The sequence below is a fragment of the Crocuta crocuta genome, unplaced genomic scaffold (assembly GCF_008692635.1).
Source record: "Crocuta crocuta isolate KB4526 unplaced genomic scaffold, BGI_CrCroc_1.0 scaffold50, whole genome shotgun sequence".
Lineage (NCBI taxonomy): Eukaryota > Metazoa > Chordata > Mammalia > Carnivora > Hyaenidae > Crocuta > Crocuta crocuta.
The window spans coordinates 6,879,975-6,906,967 of record NW_027527428.1 but is presented as its reverse complement, the minus strand read 5'-3'; the positions used below and the strand labels follow the sequence as shown (position 1 = coordinate 6,906,967).

The window sequence follows — 26,993 nt, the reverse complement described above, 5'->3', positions numbered from 1 at the left end:
GCCCCCTATAGCTGCCCCCAGGCTGTAGTCACCCCTCAAAGGGTCCGGGCCCATGGTTCAACCTGCGCTTCCGGCCACCCCCAGGCCCTGTAGTGTTTATACCGTTCCCGTGGTCGTGCTCCCGGCCCCCAGTTCTGCCCACAGAGGGGAGGCTGCGGGGAGGCCGGGGCTGGGGCTCCTGAGGTAGTCCTGCCCAGCGCAGTCCGTGCAGCCCTGCCCGGGGGGCGGGTGCCCGACCACGGTGCCTGCTGCCTTTCTCAAGGGTCCGGCTGCCGGAAGTCCTGCCCCAGGCTGGGGGACCGGCCAGAGAGGAGGTGCAGGTTGGAGTGTGTGTGCGGATGCCCAGTGGGTCGCGAGGCCTTGGTGCATCCTTTTTTTTTTTTTTTTTTTTTTGGTCTTGGTGCATCCTTGAGGGCACTGGCTGCACCCGGGGGTGCGGGGAGCCAGAGCCCTTCAGCCTGGGGAGGAAACGCAGCGAGTCAGTGCCTGTGGGTCGTGTGCTGTCAGCCCAGTGCGGGGACTTCTATGCGCACACCCCTGAATTGGCCCACGGAGGTCCTGGGAGGGTGTCTGTTTGACCCCTTGGGCATGGGGACACAGCCTGAGGCTCCTCCTGGTGCGGGCCCAGCCGGTTTCCTGCCTCTCTGGCCCTGCCCGGCCCCCCGGCACCTGGGCCCCTCTTCCTTCCTTGTGGGTGTGGGGAACAGGTTTGGAGACCCGAGCAGGAGTCCAGGCTGTGCTCACCATCTTTCTAGGCCCTTGGGCTCACACTGCCTCCAGGCAGCCCTCCCAGATGCCATGTTAGCTTGCAGCCCTGGGTTCCTACATCAGTGCAGAAAGGCATGAGGACAGGGGCACATCAGGCAGAGGTCAGCTCTGCCACCCTAGGCAGGCTCTTTACTTTCATGGAGCCTTCATTTCCTCCCGTCCAGCGGGGCCAGGCCTGGAGGCCACTCAGTGACCATTTAGGACCCCATGAGGCCCTGCTGAGACTGGCTCTGACCTGAACTGATGGGCCCGGGATGCCAGGTGTGCTGGGCTGGGTGGCGGGGTGAGGGGTCGGCCCCTGGGGCCGAGGGGAGGGGTGGGGTTGCTTGGTGTGCAGAGGGATTGGGGGTAGAAAACTTCCAGGGGCCAAACGGAAAGACAGAGGTCTTCAGGGGAGGGTGTCAGTGTGTCAGGACAGGAGGCGCAGGCTGCTGTGCCCGCCTCTGTCCGGGGGACGCCTGGCCTGGCCCATGGGCACTGGACGCGCGGAGCCAGGGGCATGGGGGCCACCCGTACATGTGGGGGGGCCGTGTCATGCTGTCCTGACACGTCAGTTCCCCATCTGGTGAGGGTTAGCCATGAGGGGGCCCTTGTGGACAGGTGCCGCAGAAGGGGGGTCCCCACTGTTCCCAGGACAGAAAGGGGGGCACTTCAGCAAGAGGGTGACTTGGAAATGCCAGGCCGCACAGGGGGACTCTGCTGCCCAGTGGCCATGGCACCAGCTTCTCGGGGACAGTGGGGTCCCTGTGCTTCAGAGGCCGGACAGGCCTGTCTCATGGCTCTGGCCCCCAACGGCAAAGAGCCCAGCATGTGGGCAGCCCCGAAACCTCTCTCGCACAGCGGGGCCCCTCCTGGTGCCATCCTCATCGCTTTAGGGAGATGACAGCCCCTGGGACAGGCTCCGGAGAGGGGATGTGGGGTGACCAGAGTCTGGAAGAGACGTGCAGGGGAGTTTCCTGCAGCCCCAAGACCCTGGCCTCATGGAGGGGTGCCTGTGAACCCCGACAGCTGGCCCCTGGGAAGGCTTTCCCAGCCCCGTGTCCTCTGAGTGAGGCCTCAGCGGCGCCCAGTGGCCGTCCTGGGAACTGCAGGCTCCGGGCCGCGATGGCCACTCTGCCTGGAGCCCGGTGGCGACTGCGCGTGGGTGGCGGGTCTCAGAGCAAGGGTCAGGGTGGGCTGGGGAGTTGGGTTTGGCTGGGCCCTGGGTGCGCCTGGAGGGACAGGGTGAGGCTGGGGCCTGGAGCCTCAGAGGCTGCCCCGTGACCTCCTCTCCCTCGGCAGACGGCGCCCCCCTCAGCGAGCTCTCCTGGTCGTCTTCCCTGGGCGTGGTGGCCGTGTCCTTCTCCGGGCTCTTCACCGTCATCGCCCTCATGCTGGCCTGTCTGTGCTGTAAGAAGGGTGGCATCGGGTTCAAGGTGAGGGCTGGGGGTCCCAGGGGATGGGCCGCTTGTGTCCACTCAGCACTGAGCCTCCCTCCCCTGGGGGGCTGCCGACAGGGGGGGCCGTGGAGGCTTCCGGAGACCCAGCCCACTGTGGCCCCCGGTTTGGAGCCCCTCAGTGTGGACACGTCCCAGCTCAGGGCCAGGCCGCTAGGTGTGGTGCACAGGTCGGGCACTCTGGGACGGTGAGGGGCTCACGGAGGTTCCTGAGCCGTTGGGAGGGGCTCGCTGCCCCAGAGGCCCCTGACTCCTGGGTGGCAGAGGGCGCTCTTTGCTCAGCGGTCCTCGAGTTCCTGCTCATTCAAACCGGCAGCGGGAAACCAAAGCCGCCCAGACATGCCTTCCCTGTACCACAACCGCCTTGCCTGCTGGACCTTACTCGGGGCGCCTCCTGCCCCACAAGGTGGGGGCTGAGTGTTGGAGCCGGAAATCAGGGGACCATGCACAGCGGCAGTGATGGCTGCTACTCACGGAGCATCAGTGAAACGCACGGCGTGGCTTCACTATGGCCGCCCCCGCAGAGTTAAATTCCCCAGGGTCCTGGGCTGAGTTCTGGGGCTAAGTCCCCCTCCTGATAATGGTGGCTGAGGGGCACCCCCTGGGGAGCTGGGCGCGGCTCTGAGTGGGGAGGGGAGGACAGGACCGGGCAGAGGGGCTGGCAGTTGAGAACCCCACGCCGAGGCTCCCTGCCCCCCGCCCACGAGGGGTGAGTTCCTGCCGACTTAGCAAATAGCGGGCTAGGCTGTGGTCATTCACCCCTGCCCTGGACTGGAGGTCGGATTCCTGGGCCTGGCGAGTTCAGGAGGGGAGGGCCGTCCTGTGGCCCCCATCAGTGTCCGGACTAAGTGGCCCACACCCCATTTTAGAGAAACAGCGCCCCCCCCCCATCGCATGTCACAGAGCCGCCCACCTGCTCGGTGAGGACGGGGGGCTTCGCTTTGACAAAGGCCACCCTTCCAAGGCTGTGGCTCCTGGTACCTGGCCCTGGGTGGGCCGTCTCCCTGACCTGTGAGCATCCAGCAGCTGGGCCCCGCAGGATCCTGGGCCCAGAGCCGTGAGGTCATGGGGGCTGGGGGTGGGGGAGCCTTGTATAGGTCAGCCCCTCCTCAGGGCCCTGCGAGAACAAGGCCCCAAACAAGGGCCAGCCTTGGCCCCTCCTACCCTTGCCCTCCTCACCTCCTGGAGAACATGGTGCCGAGAACATTCCAGCCCCGGTACGCGTGGGTGGGAGGGCCTGCCTGCACCAGGGGCTCCTGCCTGGTCTCTGGGGGCCCAGGGCTGGGCCCCGTGGAGCTTGCTGGGAGAAGGGGCCGGGCGGCAATGCTCACGCTGTCCTACTTGCTGGCCCGCTGTGTTGGAGCCGTACAGCAGGCTGTCAGACGGCAGCGTCAGGTATGGGCTGGGGCCAGGCCCCCGTGGGGTGCATGGGGCTGCGGCTGGCATCCCAGGGCCCCGAGGGTGGGCTCGCGGGCCCTGGGCAGAGAGGTCGTTGCAGGAACCAGCCCCTTCCCCCTGTCCCCAAGGTTCTGTTCTTTCCGGGCAGGGACAAGGCCTGGCCCACAGGGACAGCCGCTGAGAACATAGAAAGCAGGAAAAAGGAGGGTCCTGGGGTCCCGGGGTCCCAGGGTCACGCAGCACCAAGGGAGGAACCTCGGCCCCCTGGCACCCAGCCCAGCTGCCTGTCTATATGGGTGGGGCCCTCTGGGCCTCAGTTTCCCCACCTGGGCAGTGGGGTGGTGGGCTCCAGGGAGGAGAGCTGCTGTTGTTTCAGTAGGAGCTGTTTTGTGATCAGGCTCCGGGTTTCTGAGACTTTGGCTCTTCCCTGGAATGTGCTCTGTACCTGGGGGGAGGGGTCTTGCCCACAGACAGGTGCAGCTGTGGCATTTCAAAATAGCAGCCAGCCAGGTGGGGCCCAGCCCCCGGCTGCCCTGGCCAGGCTCTTAAGGAGCCTTGGGAGCGGATAAAGGCCCGCCTGGGTCAAGGTCCAGGGCAGCCCGGAGGCAGCCGGCTGTGGTAGGTGGCAGGGGTCCTGGCCGGGGCCGGGCTGGGGGTGGGCTCCTTGCTCTGGGCTCTCAGGAATGCTCCTTGCTGGGAGGGGCAGGGGCTCTTGGATGCCTCCCCACTGAGGCGGGGTGGGTGGCGTGATGGAGCCCCCATCCCTGTCCCCACTCTCCAGCCCTAACCTTGAAGCTGGGTTCAGAGGCTGGGCGGGGTGCGGGCTGCAGGGGCGAGGGGTGGCAGGAGTTGGGGGCTGACCAGATAGGCAGTGGGCAGCTGGCCTCTGCTTCTTGGCCTCCTGCCTCCGGCCCCACCCCGGCCAGCGCGGGGCCAGCATGGCCCACCATCGCCGCAGCTGGTCAGGGTGGCCCGGGCTGGGCAAGGCGCTGCCGCCCTGGGCTCACGGCCCCCACGCCTGAGGCTCGGGCTCTGGGAGGCTGGTTTTCCTCACAGGCAGCCAACACAGAAGCAGCAGCCTCTGGCCCTCTGGGCAGCTGGTGTCCCTGGAGGGGGGAGGGGCTAGGAGAGCAGTGTGTTCTCTGCCCTGAGGCGCCAGAGGGTGGGTGGGAGGGNCCTCGTCCCCGAGCCCTGGCGCCCCAGCTCCCGGCAAGCCTGGCGCCCACCTACCGCTGCAGGAGTTTGAGAATGCCGAGGGGGAGGAGTACGCCGCCGGCTTCTCGGCACAGGGCTCCCCCGCCACGGGGGCACAGAACGGGCCAGACGTGTATGTCCTGCCACTCACCGAGGTCTCGCTGCCCATGGCCAAGCAGCCGGGGCGCTCAGGTGAGTGCGCCCCTGGGGAGGCCCCGCTGGGGTGGGGAAGGTGTGACTCTGGGCTCAGCAGCCAGTGCTCCCGGGGTGGGGTGACAAAGGGCAGGTGCGTGTCCCCTTCTGCCGGGACCAGGGACGCCGCTTGGGTCAGCCTTCTGCCCACCAGCTGCCCAGCCTGCTGTGCGGGGCGTGGCACCGGCCCCAGGGGTGAGGGACCCGTTGCCCTGGTCCTGGGATGGGAGGAGGGGCTCCTCTGCTGTCCCTGGACGCTTGACCCCTGACCACCCACTCAGTGCCCGCGGGCCATGCAGGGACATGGGCTCCATTGTGCCCAGTGGGCGGGGCCCACCCACTCGGGGAGGAGGGGCTCTTTGGGGCCCCCTCTGTGGGCGGGGCTGTGAATGGGCCTTTTACTCAGGCCTTGGGGGACCCGGGGTGGGTGCAGGCAGGGGCCTGGCCCCTGTTGGTTCCCCACCCCGGGGTCCCCCCACCAGGGTGACCACCCGCAGGGCCGACGGGGGCCCAAGCTTGCGAGGTTGTAGGTCAGCGTCCGAGCTGCGCTTGGAACCCCTGTCCGCTGGAGGCTGGTGCTCTGGGAACCCCTAGTTGTGTCTGGGGTGGGGGACGGTCCCTGGCTTCACGCGGCTTCCACAGCAGCCCGACCTCAGTCCCCCTCCCTGAAAGCTCGAGGCGACGCCCGTGCCCACCCCACAGCACCACCTGTGGGCGTGAGCACGCCCTCCCCACCTGCCCTGTTCCGCATCTTGCCAGGCCTGTGACCCTGAAGCCCAGACTTCATCAAGGGCTGCGGGCCCCCAAGGCACTGGTCTGGGTCCTCAGCCCTAGGGCCCAGGGTTCCGTGGGCATCACCCCCAACCCTGAGCCAGCGTCAGGCAGGGGCCAGGGCCTGGGGCTCAAAGGCACGTGCACATCTGCTGACACAGCCCAAATCTACATCCCATGAACCCCTGCTGCAGAAGGTTCCCCCGACCTTCCTGGACGACCCTGGGACTCTCTGAGCCTGTGCTGAGCCTGGACACTGTCACTGGTCGGGGAGCCAAGGGCCATCCCAGGGGACACTGCCCTTCCCTCCCCTCCCCCCCAGGCTGGGCCTGTCACCTGCAGGCAGTGTCAGGGACCTTGAAGAATCTTTGATACTTGGAGTCTCCCACCCCTCTGATGGGGGCGGGGCCAGGGCCAGGGGTGAGCGGCTGTCTCCATTTCTGTAGCTCACATGTAGTTCTGTAGGGTCCCTGTTTCTGGGGACAGGAAAGATTTCAGGTGATGCTGAGGGGCAGCCCACCTGGAGGTCAGGGGTTAAAAACCAGAGTAACAAGCACCGCCTAGGGCTGGAGACTGTGGAGGAGGAGCCCGCAGGCTGGGGCCCATGCAACCCCCACCTCAATTCCGTTCAGCATCAAGGTCAATAGTCCCTGGGAGCGGCCCCCACTCCCGGGGCTCCCCCGGCATTCCAGGCCCAGCCCTGTCCCCTGGGCCCCCAGGACAGTTGGCGTGGGAGCAGAATTCGGGGAATCCCTTGGGACACAGGGCACGAGTGGGTTCAGCAGCCCTGGCCCTTCCTCTGGGGCCCTCACTGACCCTTCCTCCCCGCTGACCTCACCCAGCACAGCCTGCAGGAGAATGGCCCAGTGTGCTCCGTGCGGGGCTGTGCCAAGCCGGCCCCAACAAAGGAGCCTTTGCTGTGCCTGGTGCTGGAATGCCAGCCTGTGGCAGGGGTGAGGGGACGGGCTGCTCCAGTGCCCTCCTCCCCATGGGCTGGGCCCCGGCCACACTGCCTGCCCGCCCGGCGTTGCCCTGGCTCCAGGCCCTGCGGTCTCCAGCCTGGCTCGTCCCCGTAGCCTGGGGCGCAGCCTTCCCAGACCCACCCAGAGAGTTGCCCGGATGTGACTTGCAGGTCCGCAGCGCCCCTGGGCAGCAGGCGCCCGGTTCCTGATGGTGGCCCCGGCTCTGGGGGGCTCAGGGCCAGCTCCCCAGAACAGGCCAAGTGGGCAGCCCCTGAAGGGCCCGGGTAAGGGGTGATGGGGGCAGTGACAGCCTGAGCTGGGGTCCCTGAGCCCCCCGCCCTGTTATAGTGCAGCTGCTCAAGTCCACAGACCTGGGCCGGCACAGCCTCTTGTACCTGGAGGAGGTTGGCCACGGCTGGTTCGGGAAGGTGAGTTGCGACCCTGGGGCGCGGTGGGGGAGAGGGGCTGGCAGGCAGAGGGGCAGGGTGGAGATCTGCGTCTCCTGGGAGCCTCCCCAGCCCTGGGGTCCCTCGGGGGGAGCTCTGTCTCTGCAGCTCCTGCCGTCAGATGCTGGGAGGTACCTCTGAGAGGCGGGGGTGGGGGAGCGGTGTCTAGGTCCTGGCGTCTCCCTGAGCCCCAGCCTGGGTGGGGCGACAGGCCCCTCTTCCTCCCTGCAGACCCCCAAGGAGAGCTGAGGACAGCTGGGGGCCTTGGGATGGCCGGCAAAGAGCGAATGTTTCAGCTGGGAAGGTCCCCCCGGGAGGGGCCCAGAACCCCCCCTTTGGCAGATGAGGGAAGCAAGGCTTGCAAGCTCGGGTTCGAGGGGAGAGAGGAGCGGCAGGGCCCGGAGGCTGAGCCCAGGGGCCCCGGTGCCGCCCGCCCCGCAGGTGTTCCTGGGGGAGGTGAACTCGGGCATCAGCAGCACGCAGGTGGTGGTGAAGGAGCTGAAGGCGAGCGCCAGCGTGCAGGAGCAGATGCAGTTCCTGGAGGAGGCGCAGCCGTACANGGGGGGGGGGGGGGGCGGGCCCTGTGAACAAAGCCAAGCTCTGTGCTGTCCCTGCCCCTCCCCCACCCCTGCAGAGCCAGCCCCCCTCCCCGCCCGCCCGGGGTTCGAGTCAGGGGGGCAGCGTGTCGGCTCCCGCAGGGCTCTGCAGCACAGCAACCTGCTTCAGTGCCTGGCGCAGTGTGCGGAGGTGACCCCCTACCTGCTGGTGATGGAGTTCTGCCCCATGGTGAGTCCCCGCTCCAGGGCCCCGCGGCCCCTCCGCCCCGAACGTCTGTGCAGGATGTCTAGAAGGAGGGCCTGGCCTCTCCGCAGAGGGGCCTTCGCTGAGCTGGGGACCCCTCCTCACCCTCCTGGGGGCCATATGTTCCCCCCCGAGGTGGTATCGGGGCAGAGGCACCTGCCGGAGGAGGGGGTGTGGGGCGGGCCCAGCCGCCTGTCCTGCTGAGTTGAGACAACGTCCTGGATTCCGCTCACCCAGTGCCCCTTCCCTCTGACGGGGCTCCACCCCTGTTCTGAGCGGCGCTGGGCAGACAGGGGTCCCTGCGGTGTGCAGGCCCCCACCCTCTGGTTCCTGGGCTCCGGGCAGTAGCCACGACCCCCCGGGGCTTCCCCAGCAGGGCCAGGCCCTCTCCGGCTGAGCCGTGTCAGCAGCTCAGGGATTTGCCAGCTGTCCCTCTGGTCACCTGCCCTGTGTTCCGACCTGGCCGGGCGTCACTGCTCACATGGCCTGTCTGCCGCTTGCCAGCAGGGAGGTGGCGAGCATACGGGCCCCAGTGGTCTGTACCCGGGGGGGTGGTCACTCCTTCACCACCACCCTAACCGTAACCCCAACCCCAACCCTAACCCGCAGGGTTGCTTGGGTCTGCGGGGGCAGTAGACACAGTGCCGTCTGCCTGTGGGGCTGTCCTACTGAGAGCCGGCCACTAGGGGGCGGACTTGGGGGCTCCTCTGGATAGCTGCACCCCCAGGTTGTCTGCAGGCCCTGGCGGGGGAGGGGCTGGGCGGTGACAGGGCTGCCCCTCTTGGCAGGGGGACCTCAAGGGCTACCTGCGAAGCTGCCGGCTGGCGGAGTCCATGGCGCCCGACCCTTTGACCCTGCAGCGCATGGCCTGCGAGGTAGCCTGTGGCGTCCTGCACCTGCATCGCAACAACTACGTGCACAGGTGAGGGGGGCGGGGCTGGTGGCCTCTGCCCCTGCGGAAGGGAGCGGCGGTGCCTGCCCCGGGGCTCACGTGAGGGTTAGCTGGCTCAGTCTCTAGTCAGCCTCCAGGGGCCGTGGTGCCAAGGAATCTGGTTAAATCACCGCCAGACGAGGTGCGGGGAGGTGCCTGCTTCTGCGGGGTGGGCGGCCGGCCTGGGCGGCGCACAGCAGGGCCCACGGCCCATCCTCTGTCCCTGGGGCGGTCAGAGCCACCCGCGGGCCCACACCGGGCCCTGCTGGCCTCTGGCTCCCTGAGACCCCAGAGGGGAGGGATGGGCTCCGTCCTGCTTCCCACCCTGGCCCTGGAATCGGAGGGACGGACCAGGGTGCCCAGGGTAGGGGGATGTGCCCGGAAGAAGCGGTAACGGTCAAACGGCCCCGCCAGCCCCGACGCCGCACGGGCCGTCCTCCCCAACAATATCCTGGTGCTGAGTGATGACACGTACGACTCCAGCATCAGTGATTTTGTTGAAGAGGGCAGCTGCCAGCCTCCTGACCTGCCCGCCGGGCACCCCGCCCCAGGCCCCCGCACACCCGGCAGGCGCAGGCTGCTGCCGTGTTTGCCCCGGTGCCCTGTGCCCCCAGAGCCGGCCGCGGGGCCCAGCCCTGTGTGAGCAGGGCTGGGGCAGGATCCCCGGGATGCTCAGGACCCCGGCTCCCCTGTGGCTGCCCGCCTCCCGGGGAGCTGAGGGTGGGAGGGAAGCCCGCAGGGTCCCCTGCTGGCTCGTGCCCGGGACGGGTCGGCAGACGTGTGAACGGCTGGGGTCGGGAGAGGGTCCGGTGACGGCGGGGCAGTGCCTTCACCGAGGGCCCCGTGGCCTGCTCCGGCTCTTCCTGGGCCTCGATTTCCTTGTCTGCATCGTAACATTTGAGGTCCTGTCCACGTGGACACCCCAGGGAGCCCCATGGGGGGTGAGGGACGGGGGCTCGGGGCAGCGGGTGGACGGGCTGCCTCTCAGACACCCCCTCCCGCTGGCTCCTGGTGATGCCCTTGGCCACAAGCGAGCTGGCCCGTCAGCTCCCGGGGTGCCCGCAGCCTGGCACTGCCGCTGACCCCCGCCCTCCTGCCCTCCAGTGACCTGGCCCTGAGGAACTGCCTGCTCGCGGCCGACCTGACAGTGAAAATCGGTGACTACGGCCTGTCCCACGGCAAATACAGAGTAAGTGGGCGGGGCTGTGCGGGGGGAGGGGGAGGGCAGGGCCACCGGCACCCTGGGGTGACCCTATGCCCCGCGCTTGCAGGAAGACTACTTTGTGACCGCCGACCAGCTGTGGGTGCCGCTGCGCTGGATCGCGCCCGAGCTGGTGGATGAAGTGCACTGCAACCTGCTGGTGGTGGACCAGACCAAGGCCAGCAACGTGTGGTGAGCCCCCCGCTCGGTGCCCGCCCCGGCTCTGTCTGCTGCCGTCACGGCTCACGGCTGCCAGGCCTGGGTGTGGGGGCGTGTCCAGCGAGGACCCAGGGCCCGCAGACCCTTGGGGACCGAGTCCCCCCACCCCCGGTGCTGGAGGGGTGCAGGCTGGCCAGCCTGAGAAGAGCCACACGTGCGATGACATGCTTATCTGCTCCCCCTCATCACTCTGCAGGCGGGGGTGGGGAGGGGGGCTGCTGGGCCCTGCTCCGCCCCCGTGATCCGCTCAGGGTCAGGGCACACGTTCGGGTTGGAAAGCCCACTGCCGCGTGGCGGCACCACCCACCCTCAGCACGAGCACCAGGCAGGGCGCAGACCCAGCCCCACAGCCTCCAGAGGCCCCCTGGGGTGGTCCCTGTGCCTGACCAGCCCCTCCCCCCCGGCCCCCCAGCTCCTCAGGCCCGTCTGTCTTCCCTCTGCTCCTAGCGAGCCCCCAGAGCCTGGATCCATGGACCCACCCTCCCTCCTGAGCACCTGAGTCACTTAACCGTAGCCCATCAGCCACTCCGCCCCCTCATCCATCTCCCTTCCCCGCCCGCCCTGCCGCACGCGGACTGGGCTCCTTTAGACGGCTTGGGCCCCTCGACTTCTCTGTTGTCAGATTTGTTCTGTTTCTCACATTCCGGGTCTCCCGGGACAGCCTGGGGCCCCAAGGACTGGGTGAATTCGCCTTCTCGCAGCCCTGCCTGCTCCGGCCGCCCCTGCCTGTTCCCCAGGCCCACCCCTGCCAGGCTGGGGTGCGCTTAGACGCCCCCTCCCTGGCCGTAGCCCCCAGCGGTGCCCAAGGACTGGGAGCTTCACCAGGGCAGCTCCTGGCCCTGGACCCGTGTCTGACCTTCACCGCAGCAAGGGAATGAGCACACGGACAAAGGAATGGACTTGAGTTTGTGGAAAGGCCAGTGTTGCTTTTATTTGCCCAGGTGCCCTGGACACAGGCTTGGGCCTGGCCGGGTGGCACGTCCTGCCAGTTTACTGAAGGCAGGTGCTGTCCCTTGGGAGGGGCGTCCCTAGGACACTGGTGTAGTGACTGGAGCTGTCCTGTGGTGCCCGCGGCTCTGAGGTCCCCCGCAGCCATGCCGTGGCCAGACCCGCCGACCTCCCCTGACGGCCGTTGCCTCCACAGGTCCCTGGGCGTGACCATCTGGGAGCTCTTTGAGCTGGGTGCGCAGCCCTACCCTCACCACTCCGACCGGCAGGTGCTGGCCTATGCGGTCCGGGAGCAGCAGCTCAAGCTCCCCAAGCCCCAGCTGCAGCTGACGCTGTCCGACCGCTGGTGAGGACCCTGCGACGCCGGGCTGGGGGCAGCATCCCCAGTAGAAAGGTCGAGGCCAGGGGCGCCTGGGTGGCTCAGTCGGTTGAGCGTCCGACTTCGGCTCAGGTCATGATCTCACGGTTCATGGGTTCGAGCCCCGCATCGGGCTCTGTGCTGACAGCCAGCTCAGAGCCTGGAGCCTGCTTCAGATTCTGTGTCTCCCTCTCTCTCTGACCCTCCCCGGTTCACGCGCTCTCTCTCTCTCTCAGAAATAAATGAAACATTAAAAAAAAAAAAAAAGAAAGAAAGGTCGAGGCCAAGGAGGGAGCTTGGAGTGTGACTGCCTGGGTGTCCAGCTCCCGCTGCCTCGCCCCTCTGGGGCCCGTACTGAGCCCACACGGAGAGCCTTTTTGCCCAAAACTCAGACTCACCTGCAGCTAAGGTGGGGTGCGCTAACGGAAAAGCGCTTTGGCCCGCTGTAGCCCCCCCAAACCTCTGGGCCCACCTTGGGAGACTTGGGGCTCCTGTAATGCACTTGGAGGTTCTCTTCGATGTCCTTGGAGGACTCAGGATGTGGGGAGGGCCAATCTGCTCCTCTGCAGGGGGAATGGGGTCTTGGCTGCGCGGTGCCCCCGGTGGGGGTGGGCAGGGCTGAGCCCCAGGCCTCCCCGCCCCCACAGGTATGAGGTGATGCAGTTCTGCTGGCTGCAGCCCGAGCAGCGGCCCACGGCCGAGGAGGTGCACCTGCTGCTGTCCTACCTGTGCGCCAAGGGCGCCACCGAGGCGGAGGAGGAATTCGAGCGGCGCTGGCGCTCGCTGCGGCCAGGCGGCGGTGGCNCCCTTCCTTCCCGCTGCTGGAGCAGTTCGCAGGCGACGGCTTCCACGCGGATGGGGACGACGTGCTGACGGTGACCGAGACGAGTCGTGGCCTCAACTTCGAGTACAAGTGGGAAGCGGGCCGCGGCGCTGAGGCCTTCCCGGCGCCTGGGGGTGCAGCGAGCCCCCGCCGTGCGGTGCGCCTGCAGGAGCTGTGCACGGCTGACAGCGCGCCCCCGGGCGTGGTGCCCGTGCTCAGTGCGCACAGCCCCTCGGTGCGGAGCGAGTACTTCATCCGGCTGGAGGAGCCCACGCCCGCCGTCGGCCATGACCCTGACTGCGCCGGCTGCACCCTCAGCCCCCACGCTGCGGACCTGCTCCCTGATAGTGGTGACCAGGACAATGACTTGGAGGGCAGCGCGGCCACCTCGTTGGCCATGGAGCCGCTGCTGGGCCATGTGCCGCCTCCTGAGGGGTCCTGGGGCCGCTGTGACTACTACCTGCTTGGGAACCGTGCCCGGGAATCATCCTGTCCGCTGAGCTCGCCTTCACCGGGGACGCGGATGCTGGCGCAGCCCAGGGAGGACGCCGCCGACTGGGGTACAGCTGCCTTCTGCCCACCCTTCTTGGAGGACCCGCTGGGCACGTCCCCAAGTGGGGAGGAGACGGGGGCGACCGAGGGCTGCAGGGCCACCCAGCCCAGACACTGGAGTTCCAATGTGTCCGCCAATAACAACAGTGGCAGCCGAGGGCCGGGCTCCTGGGACCCGGGACAAGTGGGTGGCTGCATGGACTGCTGCCCTGGCACAGAGCACACCTTACGGGCTGTCCCTGATCTGGGCCGTCACCTGGCCCTAGAGGACCCCAGAGAGCCCCTCCTTGGGTCACAGGGGTCCTCCTCTGGCCAGGAGCTAGGCCGCTGCTTTGGCCTCCCTCAGCTGTGTCCTGCTGAGGGCCTGGCACCGGCCATCTGCCTGGTGACATCCGCTCGGACAGAGGCCGCCATGAGCCGGGCTGACAGCCCCCAGACCGAGCCCAGGCTTGCTGAGGAGGCTGAGGGCCCTGCCGGACCTCGACTGCCCCTTCCCTCAGTCCCAACCCCGTCTCAGGAGGGAGCCCCGCTTCCTGCTGAGGAGGCCAGCGCCCTCGACACCCTGCCCGCCCTGCCCACGCCCGCCGGCAGCTGGGAGACTGGCGCTGGGGCGGCCCAGACCCTGGACGGCTCTGGCGGCTCCCCTGAGCTGGGGGCGCCCGTCAGTGAGGACGAGGACATGACAGAGGCCACTTCTGGTGTCTTCACTGATTTGTCCAGCGATGGCCCACTGGCCGAGAAGCCGGACGTGCCGCTGGCCTTGCGCTCTCTGCAGAAGCAGGTCGGGACCCCAGACTCTGTGGACTCCCTGGACATCCCATCCTCAGCCAGCGATGGCGGTGGCTGTGAGGTCTTCAGCCCGTCAGTTATCGGCACTCCTGGCGGGCAGCCCCGAGCCCTGGACAGCGGCTATGACACAGAGAACTACGAGTCCCCCGAGTTTGTGCTCAAGGAGGCACACGAGCCCTGTGAGCCTGAGGCCTGTGGGGAGCTGGTCTCTGAGGGGGAGAGCCCTGGGCCCGAGACTCAGCTCCCCACCTCTCTTGGTGGCCTTGGCGAGAAGAACCCCTGCCGTGACTCCGCCTACTTTTCAGACCTGGACGCAGAGCCTGACTGCAAGGCAGGCCCCCAGGAGCAGCGAGGAGGCGGCCTGTCCTCCAGGCTAGAGCTGGGCCTGGGGGACTCTGGGCTGCGGTCTGCACAGCCCTCCCCTGAGTCTGGAGGGGCTGGGGTGACGCCAGGTCCCAGAGAGGTGCCACCACTGTTACCGCCGCTGCCTGAGGGCTCTTCTCCAGAGCCAGGCGCCTGCCCAGAGGGGCCCAGACCAGACCCTCCTTGGCCCCAGGGCCCTGCCCAAGGGCCCCCAGCGCCCAGCCCGGGGGGTTCCAAGGTTTTCCTGCTGACCCCGGTCCCGCTGAGCTCGGAGGGCCACCTCCCTGACCTCCAGGAGGCCCCTGGAGGGCCCGCACAGCTGGGACGGGCAGGGAGTCCTGGTGCCCCCAGAACCCCGCTCTGCCTGGCCCTGCCGGGGCCGCCCGCAGCCCCGGAGGGCCGGCCGGAGGAGGAAGAGGACGACAGCGAGGAGAGCGAGGAGTCGGACGAAGAGCTCCGCTGTTACAGCGTCCAGGAGCCCAGCGAGGAGAGCGAGGAGGAGCCGCCGCCCGTGCCCGTGGTGGTGGCCGAGAGCCAGAGCGCGCGCAACCTGCGCAGCCTGCTCAAGATGCCCAGCCTGCTGTCGGAGGCCTTCTGCGAGGACCTGGAGCGCAAGAAGAAGGCCGTGTCCTTCTTCGACGACGTCACCGTCTACCTCTTCGACCAGGTGCGCGGCGGCCCCGGGCTCTGCGCAGGGGGGAGGGTCCCCCCGCGGGACGGGAGGCCGTGGGCGTGGCCGCTGCTGGCGCCCCGAGCCACGTGCCGCTCTGACCCTCCAGGAAAGCCCCACCCGGGAGNCCCGCCGCCCCCGGCCCCGGAGGCCGCCCGGCCCGCTCCCGCCGCGTCCCCCAAGCAGACCGCGCCCGGCCCCTTCTCGCGCTTCACCGTGTCGCCCGCGTCCGCCTCCCGCTTCTCCATTACGCACGTCTCCGACTCGGATGCCGGGTCCGTGGGAGGTGAGGCTGCGCCGGGGCTGGAGGCGGGGGGCACGGAGTCGGGACAGTGGAGGGGGCAGCGGGGAGGTCACCTGCTCGGGGCCGAGGCTCTGGACAAGCTCAGTTTTCAGGCGGGGAAACTGAGGCTCGGAGAGGTGGGGCCGGGCCCGGGCCTGTCTGCCCTGGCCACCTTGGCGCTCGGCCTCGCTTCTGGACCTTCTGGGGGGCTGGCCCGCCCCTCTGGGTGCCTCAGTGGGATTCCACCTTGCCCCTTGTTCCTTTCTCTGGAGGCGCCCGGCGCGACGCTGAGTGTCCCTGGCCGGGCTCTCTGACCCCAGCCCCCCAAACCTGCAGCCTCTCCCACCGCGACCTGCCCAGCCCCTGCTCACGTGCTTCATCCGCTGCCCTCCCCTCACCCCGGACCTGGCACATCTCCTTGTCAGGAGGCCGCAGTGTCTGGGGCTACGGTGCCCAGCTCACGCCGCCCTCCAGCCTCCATTCCTCCGTCAGCCTCAGGCCAGGCGGGCTCGCCCTGTCAGGTTGCCCCCGCCGTGTGCCTGACAAGTTCGTGCATTCCCGCCAGCCTTCCCTGAAAGCCCACCCAGGGAACGAGACCCCTCTGTCCGCAGACCACCTCCGTCCCTCTGGGGAAGGGCCAGGGCATTTACTGACTTGGGCTGAGCCCCCGGTGACGTAAGGGAAGGGAAAGGGCCCTGCTCCCACCTAGGCAGGTAGGCAGGCCCGTTGCAGTGAAGGGGCCCGGGGGTGGCAACCACAGGCGGTCATTGGTCCCTAGGCCAAGGACGGAGGTCGGATGGGAGTCCTGGGGCAGGGTCCTCTCGGAACCCCAGTCTCCGGAGCCTCTCCAGACGCTCACGCAGCGCCTCCTGTTTGCCAGGCCCTGTAGCAGGTGCTGGGGGCAGCTGTAAAGAGGCTTGAGGCCCGGGCGGGCATCCGTGGAGCTCCTGCCGGTCCGGCTGCAGGCAGCAGCGAGGATGGTGACTGAGAGCGGGGACCTCGGTCTTGGCGGTCGTCAGCGGCTTCCAGCGCCTCGGTGCCTCGTCCAGGAGGAGCAGGGCGGGACGAGGGGCCTCCTCCGGCCCCGGATGGTGGAGCAGCCCGCCACACACGCCAGCCAGTGCCGTGCTGCCGAGGGGCAGGGTTTGTCCCGGACATGGGGGCCCATTGCTAGCTGCTGGGGGTGCCCCCCGGCGTCCGGCCCGAGCAGCCCCCCACCCCCCAGCCGCCCCCCGGGACTCTGCTAGCGGGCTGCTCGGCTTCTGAAGCCAGGGGACCGGCTCTTGGCTCAGGGGTCCTTGCATGCCCGCCTCCTGGTTCCTGAGGTGAATTACATGGGCCCGCTGGGACGGCCTCTCTGCCCCCTTCGCCCCTTCTGCCTGGTTCGGGGTTTGCTCAGCGCAAGAACCCGTGACCGCCCTGCCCTGGGCTGTGTGTCCCCTGCCACCCTTACCTCAGAGTCTGTGGCTGTATTTCCCTCCAGTGACTCAGCTGGACCCGCAAACTGTCCCTCCCCAGCTGCCTGGGGCGGCTCCTGTCTGAGTCCACGGCTGCAGCCTGGCAGGCGGGCCAAGGCGGGCGGCCTGAAAGATGGGGGTGCTGTGCGGCCACACCTGTTCTAGAGGTGCCGGCGGCTGGCCCTGCAGCCCCCACAACCAGCACTGGGGCCCTGCCTGCGGGGGTGGGGCGCGGGTGGGAGGGAGGTGGGGGGCTGGGCAGCACAGGGAGTATTTTTGTAACTGCTGTTGTCTGAGCGAATGGAAGCGGGGTGATTTTAAGTTATTGTTGCCAAAGAGACGTAAAGGTTATTGTTGCTTTGGGGGTGGGGGTAGGGGACTTGTTTTGGGTTGTGTTTTTTGTTTTCATTAGTTTGAGGCTTCGGATGCTGGTGCCATGATTTTGTTCTTTTTTTGTTTGTTTTTTAAAAGAAATCAAGCTAAGAAAACAAGCCTTCGTGCTAAGTGTGTTTTCTTTTGGGGTTTGCACACACAGCCCAGGGCAGGGCGGTCATGGGTGGTGCTGGGATGCAGCCCGGCTGCCAGCCCTGCCTGGGGGGGGGGCACAGCAGTCCCTTCCACCTGCCGTCAGTAGGGGTGCAGAGGGCGCCACCAACCCGCCCGCCAGCTGTCCTTGCTGCACCCTCGTGGAGGGGGACCGTGATTCGGGCCCCTCCTTTCCCCAGGGGTAAAGAGCAGGGGACAGCCCTCTCTTCCTGTCCTGTAGTTGGGGCTGACTAGGTAAGACTGAGGCGGGGCCCACGGACACGCCCCCCACGAAGCTCCTTCGCCGCCTTTCTGGAGCACGGGGTGGGGGGCGGGGTAAGCGTGAGGCAAGACGGGTTTTGAGGAGCCCGGGCTTCTGTGCATGTCCGTCCCAAACGTGGGCTCCACGACCCCACCAGGCCGTCTCCAGCTTCTGCAGCACCGGAGGCCCGTGTCCCTGCCTGCCCCATCCATGACCCATTTTGCTTCTGGTCCTGGGGCTACAGACAGGCTTCGGGCAGATCAGGGCTCCAGAGCCCCCCTTCGAGGGCTGGGAGGGGTGACAGCGCCTGGGACTTCTCAGCGGGGCCGGCTGGCACCAAGGCTGGTCGCCACGGGTGTAGTTCAGCCAGAGAGAGCAGGCGGTGTGGATCCCGTCATGAAGCAGCCGGGTGCGGAGGCCATCGCAGCCGTGGCGCAGGGAGGAGCTGGGGGCTCCGCAGCCAGCTCTGGTGGGAGCTGGGGCGACATAGGGGCCCCCAGCATTGCCAGTGCGAGTGGAGCCCAGCAGAGCCAAGGTCGAGGGCTCAGAATAAATCTGTCCTACAAAGAAAGGTGGCAGCCTCTCCCCATCCCTCTGTCCCCGGCCTCCCACCCCTTCGGGCAACAGAGCACAAGCGGGCACGGGTGGCAGAGCCTGTTTATTGGCCAGACACGTAGGAGCTGTGGGTGGTGTGGGCCTGTGGGCTGCGAACTGGCGGGGCGCCCCTCCCTGCACGGGGTGGGTGCTGCTTGCGGGGCTGGCCCCGCGGCCCCCCCACTGCGGCTCCCAGCGCCGGCCCCGGCCCAGGGGCCACCTCCGATGACAGCCGGGGTCCAGCCCAGGCCAGACTCAAGTGGGCACAGAACCGGGCAGGTGAAGGAGAGAATCTCTAAANGGGCGGACCTGTCGTTGGTCACTGTTGGCTTCAGCTGGATGTTGGTGAAGGGATTCCTGAGGAGAGGAGAGAAAAACCGGTTTTAGTGCGGGGTGGGGGGCGCACCTGGAGGTCATGGCGCCTTCCTGGGCTGCCCTTCACCTTGGGGGCCCCCAGTCCTGCGATGGCACCAGCCAGGACCCCGACGGCCCCGCCTCTGAGCTCGGAGCAGCTGGAGATGGAGGCCACCAGGGGGAGCCAGGGAACACGCTGGCTGGCTGCTGGGGTCACCCCACCTGCGGCCTGCGGCCCTCCTGGGGCAGGGGGGCTGCGGAGCCGGTTCCTTCGCCGCCACCGGAGGCAGTCCTGAAGGGGCCTACATCCAGGTTTCGTGAGCCGCCCCACAAGGCCAAGGCGATCCTCCCTTCTGCCCGAGAGCAGCGGGGCCCAGTTTTAAAGACATGCCACCAACAGACACGGACAGTCCAGCAGCTCACACACACCCGGCCCATGCGCCCCGGGCTCCCAGAGGTGGCTGGGTGCAGACACGGGCCCTCAGCCCGGCCCACGCTGACACGACACATGGGGGTGCACGCACACTGGCAGCAAGGAGGCCAGCAGGGGTGGACGAGGGCTCAGCCACCTGTCACCCGGGACAGTGACCCCTGAGGCCACAGCTGACAGACAAACGGACGCGCCAGACAAGAGGTGGAGATGGGACAAGATGAGCACAGTGGACGCCAGCGCCCGGCCCTCTGGGCAGCTGCTCGTCAGAGTCCCCAGCAGGCTCGGGAGGGCCCGCCTGGGCAGGGACAGCACAAGACAGCGGGCTGGGGGCCATCAGGCAGCCCCAGGATGACGGCACAGATGGTACGTGGGACACGGAGGGCTCGGCACGGACAGGACCGCACTCCCGGTGAAGCGCTCGGCCCTGTGGCCGTTACCTGGGGCCGGAGTCGCCTCTGGCGCAGCTGGGCCGGTGTCCGCGGGGCGGGGGCGCCTGTGTTTTCTAAAAAACTGAGATGCTTTGGACTGAATTTTTAAAAGGATGAGTTACAGAGAGTAGCTGACTTCTTGCTGGTTGAAGTCTCCGTCTCCGGGGTGGCGGCTGAGAACCCCGTGTGGGCACACTGCTTGTGACTGTCCCCTGAGTCATCGACCCCCCGCGTGCAGCCCCAGTGGGGCCTCAGGCTCCTCCACGCGCTCTGGTGATCTGTCCGGCCGACGCGTACAAACGAGCTTCAGCTTCGACAGCGAGGAGCAGCGGCCACCCAGAGACTCCCAAGGCCAAGTCTGCTGCCAAGATGTGATGAGTGACATCTGCCCCCAAGACGGGGTGGCCCGTGTCCTGACTGCCACCTTGACTGGACTCTGGTTCTGGAGGAAGGCTCCGGGGCCTTGAATGTCCCTGGCTGGGGTCAAGGCGGATATCCTGGGGGCTGGAACTTGGGCAGGTTTGTTCATGTGGAGTTGGGGACCCGAGCAGAGGACGGAGCTCAGGCCCTAGGCCGGAGGGAGGGGCGGGGGGGGGATGCTGGCCGGGGGTCCAGAGCGGCCAGGCCAGGTCAGGGCAGCACGCATCTTACTCCTGCCCTGACACCCCCGCACTCTCATCAGAAAGGACTGGGGGCAGAACCGCATCCTGAGCTGGGCTGGAGGCGGGCAGCAGAGCCAGACAGCACCCCCCGAGATGGCGTCGGCCCCTGAGCCCCGTTTTCCTCCTCTCCTTCCCCCACAGGGCGGGTGCAGAGCACGCACCATCAGCGCCCCGGCTCTGAGGAAGCGCCCTGCGGCCGCGCCCAGCCCTCGCCACGGGTGGGGCCTCTGGGGCGCCTCCCGCCTGTGAAGGAACTGGAGGGTGTGGGTGCAGCCCTGGGTGGGTCAATGCCAACATGACAAAACAGGACTAAATTCAGACCCGAGGCCCATGGCAGAGTCTCTGGTCCCGGGGACATCTGTCACCGCTCGGGGTGCTCTCCAGGGGTGGACGCCTGATGGCAGACCACCAGCACGGGCACGGCAGGCCTCCAGGCAGGGTTTGCTCCTGTCAGGAGCCGTGCAGGCCCCCGCCCCCTGCCCCGGGCAGAGGTTCCGGCCCTCAGCGGGCAGGGAAGCCCCCTGCAGATCCAGCGCCGCCTTCAGGGAATGCCCTCAGGGCATCGCGGGGTCCCAAGCCTCGGCTCCTGCCTGCGAACTGTCCAGCCCGAGAGGGCCGAGTGCCGGAGCCCAGTTCCAATCTCCCGCGAAGCGCGGCGCCGACGCTTTAGGGAGTCGTCTGTAATTGTTCAGAATCCGCTTCTCGAGCGAGAACCGGGTCAGCCGAGAACAGCCATAGCTCCTTACGGATGGATTCTGAGCAGAGCGAGCAGGGAGCAGCTGGATGGACTTCCACTTTCTCCTGAACTTTCTCCTGAGACAAAAGTGGCTCCCACACCTTTAGGACGTCGGCCCTCCTGGGATTGAGTCCTTGCTCAGCTTCCCCAGGACCACACCTCAGTCGGACTGGGTCGAGGTGCTTTGACCAACCCAGGGGGCTTTTGACACCCCACCCCCAGTGGAATCTTGGGGCCAGGCTGATTCTGTGGCCGGGAAGCTGACTGGTGGTGCTGTGCTGATGCCCGCTGCGCCTCTGGGGTCCTGTCCTGCACCTGGGGACATGGTCCCCGGCAGAGGCCACACTGGCCTCCAGTGGGCCAGGACTGCCTGGCCTGTATGTAGCGCAGCGCGGTGGGGGTGGGGGTGGGAGATGCGGGCTCTTAGTGCGTCCTGGAAGAAGAGAAATCAAGAAGCAGGGAAGGCATTTCTGCCCTGTCCCCAAATTTCAGGAGCACTGGTCTCCAGAACTTTCCAGAAGATCCTCATGCTGCAGCTCAGACACAGTGAAAGGCGAGTGAGTCCAGGGCCTGTTGGAGCAGCCGCTACACCACGTCGCTGGTGACCAGTGGGGCCCTGTGATCACCATCCACTACAAAGGACGCAGGTGCCAGCATCCTGGGGTGGCGGGGGCAGGGACAGATGGGTGGCAGTGCCACCCCGACCGAGGTGTGGGCGCCCAGAGTGCTGGCTGTCCCGGGGCCAAGAGGAAGGGGCGGTCACAGGATTGGCTGTAGCAGGCCTGCGGGGGCCCCACACGTGGCGGCACAGGCCTGGTCTAGAGAGCCCGGTGCAGCCTTCTGGCGCCGTGTCTGGGCAGGCGCGGGGTGAGGGAGAGCGGGCAGCGGGGCCGCGTGTGCACCCGCCCCGGCACGTGATCCTGCTCTGGCGTGCCCAAGGCCCACCCCGTCTCCCCAGCCCCCGAGGGGGCCACAGTACTCACCAACCAGGGAGCCGGCCAGGCTGGGCTCACACCGGTACCCGCAGACGCGGTCCCAGGGGACCCCCAGCCAAAGGAGCCCAGAGCTGGCCTCTCCGCCCATCACCTGGCTTCGCCCTGATTGTGGCCGAAGCGCCCCGCAGAGAGAGACCCAGCAGAGGGCCGGGGCCGGACGCGGCCAGCGGTGCGGGGAGGTGCCGTGGGCGCCGGGGCACAGCGGGAGCAGCCAGTCAGGCCCACAAGCTACCAGACAGAGCAGGGGAGTCCCAGAGCCCGAGGAGCAACCCAAGGGGAAGCGGAAGGCCGGAGCCCAGAGCAGAGGCAGGCTCGGCAGACCCTCGGGCCCCGTCCCTGCCGGCCAGCAGGGTGCGCAGAGCTACCGCGGAGGCAGGCTGGGCAGCACGAGAGAACCCGGCAACTTACTAACTAGTCAGGGGCGGCTCAGAACCTGGCCACTTCCACCTCGGCGCTGCAAGGAAACACAAGGGCTCAGTTGGCGTAGACGAGTGCGGGAAGGGGGTCTGCGTCCCCCTGGGGGGCGGCATGGGGAGACACCTGCNTGGCTGAAGCGGCGCGGTGCACACGGCGGCCCGGAAGGAGGAGCCACACCAAGCTCAATGCAATAAATAAAACTTTTATTCAAACAACTGCGGTACAGGGCACACCTCAGAGTTTAAAAAAAAAAAAAGAAAAAGGAAAGGAAACAGGAAAAATATTTTCAGCACTTTACATCTTCATACAAGTTTTGCAGTTTTGTGTCTACATTCATCCATTGAGCACGGAATCCCCTGGATTTGAGATCTGTTAGCAAAATGAGAACACCCAACACAGAAGGCCGTTCACGCGGGTCCACGTCCTGGCTTGTTTTTCCCTTAAGTAGAAAACAGGTCTGTATGTGTCTTGAGCGGCTTCTCTCACGAGCACTAGTCCACAGGAGGGCGGGCGGAGGGGCTTGTTCAATCACAGAAGAAAAAGGAGCGTCCACGGCTTCCCAGGGGCTTGCTCGGCGGGAAGGGCCGAGCGGGGCTGTGCCCTCGCTCGCTTCCCAGACCCGGGGTGTGAAGAGGCGATGTCAGCAGCCACTGAGTCCAGCGTGTCTGTTTCTGGTCACCAGGACACACGAAAAGACGAGAGTGTGTGGGGGAGGACGGGGCAAGGCCGCCCGCTTCCCCTGGGGGGCGGGCACAGGCCGGCGAGGCCCAAAGCCGCCCTCCCCGGGGCCAGCCTTGCGCCCTGCCTGGTGCAGCCTGGGGGCCGAGACTCCCTCACGAGGCTGTGAAGCGATTTCCGGAACACGTGGGGGTGGGGATGGTCTCTGGAGGTCTTTGGAATGTCCGAGTGTGGCCGGGCAGCGCCTGCCCCCGCCCCCCGCCCTGCCCGTGCGCCAGGGGAGGCCACACGCCCTACGCGTGGCACCTTTGCCACGGTCTCTGTCCACTGTCCGACGGCGGCCGAGGAGAGGAAGCGCTCAGGGGCCCGGCCTGCTGGGCCGGGTGGGGCCGGGGGCCGTGGCCTCCCTCACAGGAGCGCCCCGCTTCCTCAGGAGGCCCCCCGAGCTGGGCAGCAGCCCTTCTGCGGGCCCCCGCGGGGCGGCGAGCTCCCAGCACCTCCCTTTCCTGACGCGGATCGCAGCGTCCGCTGGGGGGAGTCAGATGCAGGAGTAACAGTACGGACACCAGAGTCCATGCAGATCTGTTTTTGTTTTTCAGGAAAAAAAGTTCTTTTCCTGTTTTTCTTCACTTTTTTTTCTTTTTTTTTTTCTTTTTCTTTTTTTTTTTTTTAAGATTTTTTTTTTCTTCAAACTTGAGGCTTGGCTCGTGGTGAGCCTTTGAAAGGGGACAGTGCATCATGAACACGGCAGACGCGGAGCAGAGGCGAGGCCCCCCCTGCCCTGCTGCCCTGCCAGCGGCTCCTGCCCGGCGGGCACACGGGGTCGGGGGCGTGTAAACACGGGGAGCAGAGACGGGGCAGCACCATGGACCCTGAGGATCTCAGAGTCTGGGGTCACCAACCAAAAGGCGGGGAGAGGGCAGGTGGGAAAGAAAAATAACCCGAGAACAAACCGACGAGAGCAGAGGGAACCGACGGAGACCACACAGATGGGGGACTCTTCNAGGGCCGGGGGGGAAGGGCGGGGGCGGGGAGGGGGACGGGACGGCCTGGGCCGGTTCTGGGGAGAGGAGCCCAGGGGCAGGCCGCACCCCGCCGGCCGACGCGAGCCTGGCCTCCAGGAAGACCGGGGGCCGGGTGGCTGTGCGGGCACAGGACCAGGCTGGGCTCCCCCCACCGGGTGAGAGCACGAAGGCGGCTCCCGACGCACTCGGCGACACCCACGCGCTACTGCCCTGCGGCCCCCATGGCTCAGACAGGCGAGGGGCGGAGAGACCCGAGTGGGGCCTCCACAGTCTGCAGCCTGACCCCGCGGACCTCGGAGGGCCCGTGAGGGGGGCCAGCGCCCCCCACGCGCAGCGCCCAAGGACACGCGTGAAAGCCCCTTACCTGCTCACAGCCCGCGCTCCGTAGTCATCTAGACCCTGGGGAGGAACAGGAACACAGGTCAGGCTGGGGGTTCTGGGTGCGAAGTGGGGTCTGCAGGGCAAGGTACTGCCTGCAGCTGAGGGCATGGAGGCCCCCCCTCCGTGCACAGAAGGGACATCCCAAATTCGTGGGAGCATCTTGTCTGGCCAGCAGCAGCTCACGGATCCCATGAGCTCATGCTCACGGGCGGGCACAGACGGCTCACGTGCCGACCCCCTTCCACACACGGCTCCGTGGTGAGCGGGCAGGGCCCGAGGGCACCTGCAGGGCCCTGATGGGAGTGCCAAGGCAGGTGAGGTTGGGGCTACGTGGCAAGTCTCAGGGCAGGTAGCGGGCCGCCCCAGGGACCGAACCAGTGCCACATGCAGGGAGGGGGTGATGGGGGGGCGGAGCCAGCCTCGCAGGGCCCAGCAGCTCCCGCAGCCCCAGAGCCCAGTCGCGGCTTCCGGCCTTGGGGAAGGTGCTGCGGCCCCCGGAGGCAGAGCCCCGGGTGTGGGGCTGATGGATGGGCTCCGGTCGGCCGCCACATCTCTGCCCGCCTGGCCTGGGGCACAACCACCCCCGGAGAGCGGGGAAGTGGGGAGGAGCAGGGGCCACACCACCCAGGCCCAGCCATCTGTCCTGGGGCCCCATGGGGCAGGCTGGCCCGGTGACCCCCGGGTGCCGTGCCTCTCCCTGATGCCGCCCTGAGACCAGCTCCAGTCTCACCTCCACTGGAAGGTTCCGTCCAAAGGCCTTAGCTACACCTCCCTGGTCTGGCGCTTCTCACCCCCTCATCTCAAACTACATGTTTGCTGCCTGACTGAGCTCCTCACGGGCAACTCCCCCGCCCAGCCAGTTATACCCTCCTTGTGGCAGGGCAGGGGTGAGGCTGCTCAGGACGAGGAACCTGTAGCACCCCTCACCACAGCCTCCGTTGGCCCAGATCCTTGGTGGATCACTCATGCTGCCCAAATCTTACAGCAACGTTTCTCCTCCTCCCTGCTGCTGGGGGCTGATCCTCAAGCTGGCGCCTAGAACAAACTGCTGGCCCCTGCTCCCAACACAGCCACAGCAGCCGAAAGTTCTAGAAGCCCTGGGCTCCTCCAACCCTGGGAGCCTCCCTGGGCAGAGCTGTTGGGGAATCGCAGCAGTACCTTCCACACTCACACCCCGGCCCCACCGGGGCTTCACGCCCAACAGCATGCATTCCAGGGGCTCCCCCAGGGACCTAAGCCTGGGATCTAGACCTTGACCTCCTGCCGCTGGAGGCCCAGGCACACTAACAAGTTCTGGCCACATCACAGGTCTCAAGTGCAGGGGCACACAGACCCGTGACCGCTGAAGCCCAAGAGCCTTGAGGAGGGGCTTCCTGGATGCTAAGGCTCCTCCCGAGAGCTGGGATCCAGAGCGGTGTCACAGCCGCCGACACCTCAGCTGGAGGGGAGGCCAGCAGAGGGGCCGCAGTGCCTTCACCAGAGTCCTGAGCCTGCACAGGGCCCGCTGGCAGCCCCTTCTGGACACCCCCCCACCCGCTGTGGCCCTCACCTGGGAGAAAGCAGGCACAGCCACGCTGTAGGGCCTCTGCTTGAAGGTGCCCGCCGTCTGGGCGGGGAAGGCGCGGGAGGACGTGCCGTAGTCAGGGGGCGGGAGCGCCAGGTCCTCCTTGTCCAGAAGGTTCCCCGTGCTGCTGCTCTTCCCCTGCTGCAGGCTGCCAGGCGGGAGGGTGGTGCTTAGGGGCCAGGCCGCCCAGGCCCGCTGGCTGGCCCCCCACCTCAGCCCCGCCTCCCTCGGACCCCCCCAGAGGGCCTCCCTGAGCCGGTGGACGGGACCCAAGGGGCAGCAGGACAGCAGGAAGGGAGTCCTGAAGCCTGTGAGCCCCACAGAGAGCCCAGCCCTCCTCGCACCTGGTGACCCCGCGGCTTGCAGACCCCCTCACAGAGCGCCCTGCACCCACACCCCCAGGAGCCTCAAACACTGAGCCCCGCGGGCAGAGAGCGAGGGCCGCCTGCAGAGGAGCCCCTGTGGAGCGAAGGGCCAGCTGCCGGGGCCGGCACGCTCACCTCATGTGCAACCTGTCGCTGCCGTCGCTGTCCAGAACCCGGGTGTAGGAGAACGGAAACCAGCCCCGCCTGGAAGACAAGACCCGGTGAGAGGGCGCCAGGGCTGGGCTGCCAGCGGGGGGTGGCGCTGGGAGCAGGGGTCCAGGACCCCTGGGTCCCTGGCCGGGCTGCGAGCTTGTACAGGCCACCCTGAGCTGCCCCTGGACGGGAGGCTGGGGATCCCCGCAGCGCTGGTCTGAGGCCACATGGGCACAGGTGGCCACGCTGAGCAGGGTACCAACACCCGTGAAGGCATCTGGAGGGAGACAGGCACCGTGTTCGGGAACGAGGCTCCCTGGCAGCTTCCCCGCTCCTCGCTGCCCCCTCCCAAGGTGGTGGTGCTGCCTGGGGGGGTGATGAAACGTCAGGGCTGACTCTGCCCCGGTGGGGGGGGGTCTCCCACGCCACCAACAGTTACATCCAGACGACAGTGGTGAGGGGGAAGCGGCACGCCCGAGCAGGGCAGCCCGAGGTGCAGTGAGCGCGAGATGCGGGCACGGCCTCTGCACCAATGTGTTAAGTGAAGCCCAACGCGGAACGCGATGGCGTGGCTTCTAGAGCCGCAGCACCAGGGCTGAGCAGAGTGGACTTGGGGGCAGCGAAGGCTTTGGAGCTGACGACCAACTGGGAAGCTGCACACCTGATGGCAGCGGGGGCGCCCGACGGGCCACGGTGTGCGTGTGCGGGGCTCTGGGCCAGTGGGTGACGTGGGCAGTGAGGGTGACGGGCTGGCAAGAGACGGGAGTGTGATTGACACGTGGTCACGTCTTTGCCACAGAGAGTTTCTGACTGAAGGCTTGTGGCGGGACAAGCAGTCTGGACAGGACCCAGGGCGTCT

At 67.4% G+C, this 26,993-nt stretch overlaps 2 protein-coding genes across 2 annotated transcripts in view; one reads left to right on the top strand and one right to left on the bottom strand.

Annotated features, from left to right (window-relative positions):
• AATK (apoptosis associated tyrosine kinase) overlaps positions 1–16,782 on the top strand; it is a 24,288-nt gene extending 7,506 nt beyond the window's left edge. Inside the window, 11 exon segments of the mRNA XM_077755352.1 lie at positions 2,050–2,183; positions 4,841–4,988; positions 7,070–7,149; positions 7,609–7,953; positions 8,757–8,890; positions 10,004–10,088; positions 10,171–10,292; positions 11,464–11,613; positions 12,273–12,427; positions 12,430–15,108; positions 15,986–16,782. Of these exon segments, the coding sequence (XP_077611478.1) occupies positions 2,139–2,183; positions 4,841–4,988; positions 7,070–7,149; positions 7,609–7,953; positions 8,757–8,890; positions 10,004–10,088; positions 10,171–10,292; positions 11,464–11,613; positions 12,273–12,427; positions 12,430–15,108; positions 15,986–16,026 (3,984 nt within the window). The 5' untranslated portion in view covers positions 2,050–2,138 and the 3' untranslated portion in view covers positions 16,027–16,782.
• A 1,462-nt stretch (positions 16,783–18,244) lies between these two features.
• The window catches only part of BAIAP2 (BAR/IMD domain containing adaptor protein 2), a 47,673-nt gene continuing 38,924 nt past the window's right edge, over positions 18,245–26,993 (bottom strand). Inside the window, exons 10-14 of the mRNA XM_077755341.1 lie at positions 26,117–26,185; positions 25,602–25,764; positions 24,036–24,070; positions 21,960–22,005; positions 18,245–18,300 (exon numbers count right to left, since the gene is read on the bottom strand). Of these exons, the coding sequence (XP_077611467.1) occupies positions 21,978–22,005; positions 24,036–24,070; positions 25,602–25,764; positions 26,117–26,185 (295 nt within the window). The 3' untranslated portion in view covers positions 18,245–18,300; positions 21,960–21,977. The remainder of the gene's footprint in view (positions 18,301–21,959; positions 22,006–24,035; positions 24,071–25,601; positions 25,765–26,116; positions 26,186–26,993) is intronic.